We start from the raw sequence: 11,430 nt of genomic DNA, 5'->3' as shown, positions 1-11,430 counted from the left end.
CAGGCAAATCTATCTTATGCTAACAAATCTATGCTAAAAAAAAAAGAGGAGATGAAAATAAAGGAAAACAAGGGGTATTTTCGTGAACTTAGTCTCTGCCCTTCACATGCGCTCTCTTTATAGGTCCTTTATAGAGAAAAGAGACGGAACATTCTTCGGCTTTTTCTCTCTCTCTCTCTCTCTCTCACAGACATCATCCTCATCACACCCTTTCCTCGCACGCTCACATTCACCACCTCTCTTCTATTCTTCTTTCATGGCTTCTTCTGAAACAAGAATGAAAAAGGGAAGAGAAAAAGAAGAAGCCATAGCAAACGGAGTGAAGGTGAGGTCACTTCAAGCTGGTTTTATGCAGAAGTCAAGCCCATCCTCAACTTACCCTTCTTCTTGCTCAGCTTCTCGTCCTCTCCCCAACCTCTCTGCCCATGACTATCCTGTTTTCACTCCTGTAACTACTCTCTCTCTACTCTCTCTCATTATGTTTCTTCTTCGAGTTCCATGTGTTTTCTTCACATTTTCTTGTCTCTAACTTGATTTGGTTCCAGACATTATGGGACTGGGTTTGTTGAATTTTTTTTAAAAAAGACATTCTTTTGTAAATTTCATCAAACCCGAGATTTATTGGTTTAATCCGGTTTAGGCTTGCTAATTAATTGCATTTCAGTATCCAATTTGTTCTGAACAGTCAGCTTATATATTTCTTTATTTATTGTACATGTCTTTATGCAATTTGGAGCTTCACATAACATTCATTTTCCAAAAAAATATCAAAATACATTACATGATTTTGGTTACTTCATATAACATTCATTTTCCAAAACAAATATCAAAATACATTATGTGATTTGGTTAATCAATTTAGTAATTTAAACCACTGAAGTAATTTAAACCTACTCTTGGTTTTCCACTTTACACATTTTCTGTGCTAAACTTCTCTACTGTTCTTGAAACAGAGCTATGAGGATGAGCCTGCCTCTACATATTATCACAAGAATCTCACTCTATCTGAGCATTGGGATGAATCAGATGTTGGTTTAGTGGAAGGAGATGAAGATCTTGACTTGAGACACACTTATCACTCTGATTCCTACAAAACCTCAGCTTCAAGAAACACTTCAACCCCTCAGCAAGATTCTCATCACCACCATCAGTCTCATGTTTACACCATGTCAGACGCTCTCAGATCCCCACCTTTACATTTTTGTACATCCGCTAGAAGCAACTGTGGCCCGGTCTCTTCTTGTAATGAGTACAAACAAAGAGGCTTCGACACCATGAGCTTGAATAACTCTAATCTTGTTGTTCCCTTGACTGATTCGCACTCCGTTGTTGTTTCTTCTCACCCAAGAAACCGTGGAGGCAGAGTGATGTCTTGGTTGTTCCCCAAGTTAAAGAGGAACCCTAATAGAACAGACATATCAGAAGAGGTGTTCAAGGACTCTGGTTCGGATATTGAGAAGTGGAAGTTAGAGCTGATGGAAGCAAACAGAAGCAGAGAAGCTGCGTTAACACAAGTCTCAGAGATGAGAACTTCATTGGGAGAGTTCAACGAAAAGCTTCAGTACTTGGAAAGTTACTGTGTCGGTTTAAAGAAAGCTCTGAGAGAAGCAGTGTCACGAGAAAAGAACTCAGAGATGATGCCAGTGAGTGAAGATGTGATGGTTGAAGGGTTCTTGCAGATTGTCTCAGAATCAAGATTATCCATAAAGCAGTTCTTGAAAACGTTAGTTACCGAGATAGACGAAGAAGACTCGAATCTGATTAGTAACATCAACGCTCTCCTACAACCACACAACTTATCATTCACCTCTAAGCACTCCAAGACCATTCAGTACCACTTAGAAGCCATCGTAAGCCAATCAGTACACCAAGACTTCGAGAACTGCGTCTTCCAGAAGAACGGTAAACCGAAACTTCTTGATCAAGAACAAGAACGACAAGCGAACTTCTCGTCTTTTGCTTCCTTGAGGAACTTGAGCTGGAGCGAGGTGTTGAAGAAGGGTACAAAGTACTACAGCGAAGAGTTCAGCAGCTTCTGCGATGAGAAGATGAGTTTGATCATTACAACGTTGAAGTGGACAAGACCTTGGTCTGAAGAAATGCTTCAAGCGTTCTTTGTAGCTGCGAAATGTGTGTGGCTGCTTCATTTGCTTGCCTTCTCGTTCAAGCCAGCGTTAGGGATCTTGAGGGTTGAGGAGAACAGAGAGTTTGAGACGAGTTATATGGAAGATATGGGTGCGGATAGAGACAGGCAGAGATCGTTAGCGTCACGTGGACCAGCATGGGTTAAGGTTATGGTGATGCCTGGGTTTTATGTTCAAGATAGGGTTTTGAGATGTAAGGTTCTTTGCAGGTACAAGTCATTAGGGTGAATGATAGTCACTCTCTAGTCTAGTCAAGTAATTTGTGTAACTTTAATATCTGATAACTAGATTGTTAGTAAGGCCCATCATTTTCATTTGAATGAAAAAAGATTGATCGGAGGACTTTTTAAAATACATCCTATCGGCTGAATCAGTTAGTTTGATAGGAACACATTTAGTACTAAATAGTAGATTTTTCTTTGAAAATAGGACTGGGCGTTCGGGTACCCGTTGGCATTCGGGTATCCGTTGGCGTTCGGGTCGGGTTTTTCGGGTTTTCGGATTTACGCTTCTAGGTCCCATACTAAAATTTTATTAGTACGGGTCGGGTTCGGATAATAACACTTTGAGTTTGGTTCAAAATTGTATTGCATCATAAAACCCATAAAGTAATCATATATCGTACGGATTCGGGTTATATCGGTTCGGTTAAAAAACGAAATTTTTGAAGTAAAACATAAAGAAAAACATCTAAATTAAATAAAAATTAATCTATCACATATAAAATTGATAAAATAACAATAAAATGTTAAATCAAGCATGAAAACAAACATCATTTGTAAAAAATATGTATTACCTTATAGAGAGTAGACTTTTTATTTCAATGAGCAAATTATAAAATACTTATTTATAACTAATTGTGTACTTAAAGCATTTATTAGAATTTTAATATTTATTATTATATATAATATTACCACAAATATTGAATTTAATAATTGAAATACTTATATATATTTCAAAATATTTATATTGACTATTAATTTTGGATTTTTCGGGTTACCCGTTCGGGTTCGGTTAATAACACTTCGGGTTCGGATATTTTTTGTACCACCCTACAAGACCCATTCAGATATTTTTACGTTTCGGGTCAGATAACAGGTCGGGTTTTTCGGTTCGGGTTCGGTTCGGATTTCGGATTCCGGATTTTATGCTCAGGCCTAAAAAAACCGTCACAGTACTTAACTGGGATTTTGAATGTCTTCCGACTAATAAGTAATCAAATCACTTATTACAAGATTATCAAATAAATAGTTTGGACGGAAACTCAAATTCAAACTATCACATAACTATGATTTTGTTTCAGACCAAGTTTGAATCCCGGAAAATTTTTTTTAGCATATTCCTGATCTTGTCTACTATTTGACCACACAACCATGAATGTAAGACTTTTATCTTTAGAGAAAACAATGTTAGCGGATCAAAGAAACAATAAAATGAACATTTTATATTTTCTTGATCAATTCGTATAACTAAAATATAAAACAGGGGATTGCAAGAGTATAGTCTTCCTAACCTAGAAAATAGTTGCAAAACTATTGTCTAAACAACAAAAACAAAGAACTAAAGAAAAAATTAACAACATCTAAAATAGCATATTCTATAGAATTATCCCAAGAAAAATTAACATCTATAATTTCTTCTATGACATTTTGTGGTATTCACTTTTATAAGTGACTCTAACCAACAACTACTATCTACCGATCCAACAGGGCGGGATGGGTTAGGTTAAAAGATAACAATTGCTGATAATGTAGATGTGGAAATGTCCGATTGTGATATAATTGACATTGCATGAAGGCCATTTTCAATGTGTGTTTCTTCAAAGACATTCTAATCAGAGACAAAGTGTAACAAAAATGTTCACCACAAATTTCATGTAATGCATATATAATGATTAACCAATTAGAATTTTTTTAGTAAGAAGATGGTCCCTGAAGTGAAAAATTATTTATAGTAATCTTTTCGTTATTATTAAAAACAAATATATAATACACATATAAAATTATAGGCTAAGATACATCACCATGTAAAGTAAGATTCAAGTTTAAGCTAATGCTTTGATTCAATGGTATTTTGTTTATTTCCTTTATTTGGAGCTCTGTTCTCATGGGTGATAATTGCTTTCTTAGTTAGTAACCACTTTGTCTTCATTTAGAAAATGATATAATTGTATATGCATGATTAATGTTTCAAATAAATAAACTTGATGTTTTCATTCCGTTCTTGTCTCAAAGGAGTTTAATACACATGACCCTACACTTGTACACAGTGATTAACCTCACGCTACCGTAGGTAATAGCTGTTGGTCCGATTGGTAATAGCTGTAAGTTTAAAATTTTTGTTGTAGAAAAAAATCTGTAGACTTTTTTGCTGTGGCTTTAGATTTTAGTGCTGTAGAATTTTATGGAAAACACTAAAAATTGTTTTGGATATTTGGCTCTGCAGAGTACTTGTACAGTTATAGGTTATTTCAAGAGCTGTAGTTTCAAAAAAAAAATTAAAGGTTGATTAGTCTGAATTTGGTGCTGTAGAAATAAATAGGGACGTGGACATCACCTACAACCGCTACCAATCACCCCCTTGTATTGTTATTTTTATGCGATTATTTTATGTGTTTTCTGTGTTTAGAGTCACACTAACGCTTCAGTTTAGGGTTAGTGTTAGGAGACGTCTGCATAAAGTTATTTTATACATTTCATTTTAGGAGCGATATATTTGAAGTTTAGTTAATATACTACTATAATATCTATTTCTTTTTAAATAAGAATTATGTTTAATATGCATTCCTGTCGCTTAAGAAGTAGCATTTTGAAAAAAAAAAAACGAATATCTTCCCTAAGACTTTGGCCTTCTCCATTAGAAATCATGTTCAAGATTCAGTATTCTAACTTCTTTTATATAATTTATATGTGAATGATTTATTTATGATTATATAAAAGTTATGTATATTATTTCCGTATGGATCGATGACAAAAGATATTAATACTAATAAATCATGTACATTTTTTTGTCGGCCTATAACTCATGTATATACGAGTGTAAATCGAGAGGTGGCCGATTTTCATTTTTTTTGTCGGCATATCAATGAAAAGATAAAAATATGGATAAAGGTAATAATATTTTCTCCATAACAATAATTCGATTTCTTCAAGTATACGTGTTGGTGCGCGAGAGGTAGTTGTGTGAAGCCGAAGCAAAACTTTTGTTCGGCTAAGCCTATTATAAAACAAACTAAAAGGGTTATGACACTCGTCGACTTATTACAAATCAAAATATGCTTATATACGTAAACAATTTACTGAAATAACGTAACATTTGCTTACCTTGAAAATGAAGACAATGAAGACATCTTGAATAGAAAATATATTATGCTCTGATGGATGAATATATATTAATGTTATATAGTATTATATATACACTAAGGTTAACGGATTAGACATGTCTGTAATATGTACCTTGTAAATGAAGAAACTAATGGAAATGGTTAATATATTAAAAAAAAGAACAAGTGAAGATCACTTCTTCTTTTCGTCTTGATGTTTGTATTTTGTGTCTCTCTCAAAACCGTTTTCGTCCATGACCGATCAACTAACGTTTCTTCACTTGGTGAAATTACAAACATACATTTGTTGTTGGTGTATTTTATTTACCACAAACAATATTTGTATCGACTCAAAATGTATAAATAATTTGAAAAAGAGCCTGTGTTCGTTAAGTTTTAAAACAAAGCAACACACTATATATTATATAATAGTATAATATATATATCAATGTTTAAAATAAGGAATAAATATTGAAAAGGAGGAAGAAGAAAATTGGTGTAATGTTTTTTCTTCCCAGAATTGTAAGCAAACCATACAACCATCCCTTTCATCATCATCATCATTCTCCCTTCATCAAGTCTTCTCTATTTCCTCTCTCTATTATAAAAACAAACTTCACTTGTTCACGTCAATAAGCTGAGCCTTGAGAAAGACAAGAGAACAATTAACTCAACAAGAATGAGGAAACCAGAGGTAGCAAGTGCAGCCACTCATCAAGTAAAGAAGATGAAGAAGGGGTTATGGTCTCCAGAAGAAGACTCAAGGCTGATGCAATATATGATAAGCAGTGGGCAAGGGTGTTGGAGCGATGTAGCCAAAAACGCAGGTCTTCAACGATGTGGCAAGAGCTGCCGTCTTCGTTGGATCAACTATCTTCGTCCTGACCTCAAACGTGGTGCTTTCTCTCCTCAAGAAGAGGAACTCATTATTCGTTTTCATTCCATTCTCGGCAACAGGTTTATATTTTCACCGTCGTTTTGGTTTGTTGACAATTAAATAAATTAATAAGCTAGCCATGGTGGATAAAATTCTTCAAGAATACTATTATTTTTCAGGTGAATCTTGTTTTTAGATTGTCTAACTTTTTTTTTTGGGGGGGGGGGGGGTAATGGGTAAATAGTAAAATCGCATAGAAAGCCAATTAATACAACGTGAAAGTTCGATTATACATAAACAATGTGTATACTGCTCACCTGTGAATATGACTATATAAGATACATGATCTCTATAGATCGTAGAAATGTATAATCGAACTTCATGATGAAGGATAGAGTTTGGTTTGAAATTTCATTGGCACAATAACTGTTGTTCAAAGGGATGAATGATTGTTTGTGAAGAAAATTGACCCAATTGAAAGTTGACATAATAATAGTAACATTAGAAAATAGATGCAAAAACCAAACTAGGAATGAGTACATTACATGTAATTATGTCAGTATGTGAGTAGTCAAAGATGGTTAATCGTGGGTGCAAAGACTTAAGAATGCTTCTTATAAAAAAAACCTTGTTTTTTAATGAAAGGGACTTCTCTTTAGCACCTTTTCTTCTCTTCTTTAGGTACTTCAACTTTCATTTTCTATTTATACATTTATAAGGTTTTTTATTTTACTGTCACTTTCTCTAAAGATACATTTTAAAATTTATGTTTTACGTTGGACATAACATAAATTTTTGTATATTTTATACTGTATACTTCTGCTAAATTTTCGACCATTTTTATACATACAAAAACTTTATTTGATTTTATTGTGCATATATAAACTAATTGACTCCTGGACTTATAATGTTTATCTTTTATACTTATTAGTTAATTTTAAATAGAGATAAATTCCATTGTTGTCAAAACCTATGTCAACGACACTTTGTTTAGAGAAAAAGTAAAAGTTCTAAAACTATATATAGTTATTGTGTGATTTTTAGTAGTGGTAGTGCTTTGTTTTCACTTTTCATGTACTTAGATCAGTTTCTAATTCCCATGCAAACCATGCATGTATCAATTTTACATAGCATCGTACGTCCCATTAAACTACTGTCCTCTCTTTCTTCTTATTGGGTTTCATAGATGGTCTCAGATTGCAGCACGGTTGCCTGGTCGGACGGACAACGAGATCAAGAATTTTTGGAACTCAACAATAAAGAAAAGGCTAAAGAAGATGTCCGATACATCCAACCTCGTCAACAATTCATCCTCATCACCCGACACAAGTGATTTGTCTAATAATACCACCTCTTCTTTGGAGCTTAAGGATATTATAGGAAGCTTCATGTCCTTACAAGAACAAGGATTCATCAACCCCTCTTTCACCAACACACCAATAACCAACAACAATCCATTCCCAGCACCACACATGATCAGCCACCCTTGTAATGACGATTTTAACAAGTATGCAGATGGTTTCTATGGAGTAAACACAGGGTTACAAGGGGAAATCTATTTTCCACCTTTGGAGTGTCAAGAAGGTGACTGGTACAAGGCAGATATTAACAACCACTTAGAGGTCATGAACACTAATGGAGCTGAAAATGTACCGGAAAGTATGAGAATGGAAGAATATTGGGACCTTGACCAGTTGATGAGCACTGAGGTTCCTTCGTTTCACTTCAACTTCAAACAAAGCACATGATTTTTTGTTTACGTCACTTTTTTCGGTTGCGGAATTATACTCGAGAGATTCATAGCCACACGTAAATGCAAATACTGATATATATACATTGTCATAGATAGATATTGAAAAGTTAGAAAGTCTTTTGTATTTCGAATAACTGTCTCGTACAAGGGCTATATAGCTTGACGGGCCAAATGTAATGATATTGATTAGTCAATGTAAACCATATATCCCTTAATAAAATATGAAATAAAAACATAAATTTGTAAACATTGCCGAATATCTGAAGAATATTGTATCGAAATGTTAGTTGGCAGTTATTTTTTTCAGCGAAAAAAAAACGAAATATATAGATAACGTAAAATAAGTAAATAGTTTACAAAAAAAAACATAAGAAAACAACACTTTTGAGCTGAAATTGTTAAACAGGATGCGAATTTGTAACATGGCACTAAATGTGATATAAAATCACGTTCGTTTGGGCTTGAAAAGTAAACCCATTCCTTTTTTTTTTGAATCAGAGGATTATATTAAGCTTAATTGAAGATTACAAGTAGAGAGCTTAGTGCCAGAGAATGAAACTCACTTGTTACATTAAAAGAAACTAAAGCATTAAAAGGATAGGTTAAACGGTTTGAATCATAGGTAAAAAACCGGAAGCTTCTTAAAAAGAGCTTCTAAGCTGAGAGACTTTATCCCACAACTGTGAGCAGAGATCATGGCGTTTTGCATTGCCAAATTTTCCGCAATTAGGGGCGACGCCACAAAAGAAGCTGTCGTTGAGTGAGATGTGGATGTTCCAGAGCATCATCGATGGTCCACGTTTTGGATACCGGGTGAGAATTACCTCTTACAAAGAGGGACTGTGGTGAAAAGATTCTCTCCTGAAAGGAGGAAGTGGATGACGATCTCTCTCGGCCCTGACGAGAGGAAGTTTGAGTAAACTTAACAATAATGGTTAAAGTTACTGGGCTGGTAGGAGTAAGCTTTTGTCTTTTCGGATTGTGAAACAATGTAGCGCTTGAGCTTGTGATTTTGTTGGCCTTCGGTGGTTGATTGATGAACGATGTTGATATTGGCTTGATAATTACTCTTGTCGGGGTTGACCTCTGATGATGAACTTGACTATACATTTTTGGAATAAATCCAACGACTGCGACATGAAGAGCGGGCTCTTCCCCGGAATAGCAGAGACAGCCACCAACGCAAGATGTTAACGGCATGGAGATGATGGTTGAGTTTCGTGAATCCCAATCTGGTCGAAAGCTAAGAGCACAAACACATGGTACCAGATCCGGTCGATAAGAACAGTGAAAGCGCATAGGTGAGAAATGGATACCATCCACAGAGCCAATCACCACCAATATTTTAACAATCAAAGCCAGTCCTCGAGACTTCGGTTTGTTGCGTATTGGAGAGAGGCAAGCTTGGCGACGATTCTATTTTCCTCCAAGACATTCACATCAACATACACATCTTGTAGAGGGAGAATCAAAGCCCATAAGGATGGGTTTGGCAAACGTTCATTCTGGGCATTCCTCGCCGGAACGGCTTGGTGATGAGGAGGAGCCTGCATAACTATGACTTGCAGCTTTTTAAAGGGCTCCAGCGGCATCTTCTGAGAAGGACATATCGGTGGCTGAGGAGACTTCCCATTTAAATCTGAGATTTTTGAGTACTTGGAAGTTGTTCATTGTAGATCCGGTTTCCAACCGATGGAAGGCCCGCTTCTAGATCTCATGAGCTCATAACGATGGATTGAAGAGACTAGGGCCAGATGAGTTAGAATCAGCTTCAGTGGTTTCATATCCAGAGATTTGTCAAGTTTTGTGAACGCCATGCTCAGATCTGGAGATAGTGTTGCTCGAAGTAACCGTGAAGCACATGTGGGACAGGGGTGAAACATGGGGTCATGGAGGATGAGAGACGGTGGGGGTCAGGAGGGACTGGAAGGTCAGGAGGTCCACCGGAAAAGCTACGCCGATGTCTGGATCTGGAGGTTCAGAGGGCGGGAGAGGAGGAGAAGTTGAGCCAGCTACAGTTAACGCCATGGAGGGAGACAGAGACTTCACGCCGGTGTGTGACCCAAGCACCGACGCGGTGGAGGATACCTCGCCTTTCATGAGGAGGAAGAGGAGGGGCTGCACCGGTGAGAGATATTCATTGGCGGAGAAGCTTCGGAGGCGACTAATATTTTATATTCTCTCTTAACCCGACCCAGAAGTTGTGCTATTGTATAAGTAAACCCATTCCAATAGACACATTTGCTATGTAGGTCATTTATAGAAGAAAAACTAAAGTTCCATTTGAGATAGTCTTAGAACATTGGTTGTATATCGGTCCGTGTTCTAAAAATCGGCCGCCTAGGCGGCCGCCTGGGCGCTACGCGTCACTCTTCCACCCGGATTTATGCCAAATCGGTTAAAAAAATCAGATATCCGATTTTCTCCGCCTAGACCGCCTAGCCGCTTAGACGGCCGCCTAACCGCCTAATCTTTTTTTTTTTTTTTTTTAATTATTTTTAATAATATTTTTATTTATTTATTTGATCTAAAATTTTATAAATATCATTTATATTCATAATTTTGATGAAAATTACACTATATTAAGTTTATATATTATATTTGTATGTTTTATACAATTTTAAACATGAAAATGTATTAATGTTATACACAATTAAAGATTAACATGTTTTATAACATAGTAAACAGTCTAAAAATTACGCCCGCATAATTTCTGATTAATCCCCGATTTTCTCTTTAGGCGCTAGGCCCAACCCGACCGCCCCACTAGCGCCTAGCGCGTTCCCGAACAGGGATATCAGTCTGTCAATTTTAGATTGGGTTATTCGTTTTGACCCAAAACCTTATCGTTGATATATACTACTTTTTCGGTTTTACAAAAATATAATTTTTAGTGTTTTTACACCTATTAAGAAAATACATTAAATCACTATATTAATGTATCGTTTTCTGTAATTTTTAATTTTTAATAATTTTTAACCAATTGATCTTCCGTTTCCATTTCAATTTTATGCACACAGATTAATAATCATATGATCTTGTAAGTTTATGACTGATTTGTACTTGTTTCAGTGAGTTAGATTACGTATTTGCAGACAATATGATTGACCTCATCCTCTTTAATTCGACAGATAACAAATATAAATCACTTGTGAAAAGAGTAAAAAAGAACAGAATAATTTTAGTATTTTCCAAAAATGAAACCGTGGGTGGTCCCTACATTTTCCACGTCCCAGCCGATCAATTGCGTGTCATTTTGACCCACATTTCTCATATTAATTTACTTTTTTTTTTCCCGAAAACAAATTTAAGAAAATGAGATACGGTAACGTCC

At 35.7% G+C, this 11,430-nt stretch overlaps 2 protein-coding genes across 2 annotated transcripts; both read left to right on the top strand.

Moving 5' to 3' along the window:
- The first annotated feature begins 140 nt into the window (after positions 1-140).
- On the top strand, positions 141-2,494 carry LOC106454685 (IRK-interacting protein-like). Its single transcript, XM_013896800.3, has 2 exons — positions 141-448; positions 954-2,494. The coding sequence occupies exons 1-2, from the start codon at positions 257-259 to the stop codon at positions 2,370-2,372; spliced, it is 1,611 nt and encodes a 536-aa protein (XP_013752254.1). The 5' UTR covers positions 141-256; the 3' UTR covers positions 2,373-2,494.
- Positions 2,495-6,090: 3,596 nt separating this feature from the next.
- On the top strand, positions 6,091-8,345 carry LOC106379067 (transcription factor MYB46-like). The gene is made up of 2 exons (XM_013819089.3): positions 6,091-6,423; positions 7,530-8,345. The coding sequence occupies exons 1-2, from the start codon at positions 6,146-6,148 to the stop codon at positions 8,089-8,091; spliced, it is 840 nt and encodes a 279-aa protein (XP_013674543.1). The 5' UTR covers positions 6,091-6,145; the 3' UTR covers positions 8,092-8,345.
- The last annotated feature ends 3,085 nt before the right edge of the window (positions 8,346-11,430 follow it).

This window comes from Brassica napus, chromosome C3, assembly GCF_020379485.1.
Source record: "Brassica napus cultivar Da-Ae chromosome C3, Da-Ae, whole genome shotgun sequence".
Classification (NCBI taxonomy): Eukaryota; Viridiplantae; Streptophyta; class Magnoliopsida; order Brassicales; family Brassicaceae; genus Brassica; species Brassica napus.
Note: the sequence above shows the minus strand (reverse complement) of the source record. Positions and strands in the feature narration are given on the sequence as shown.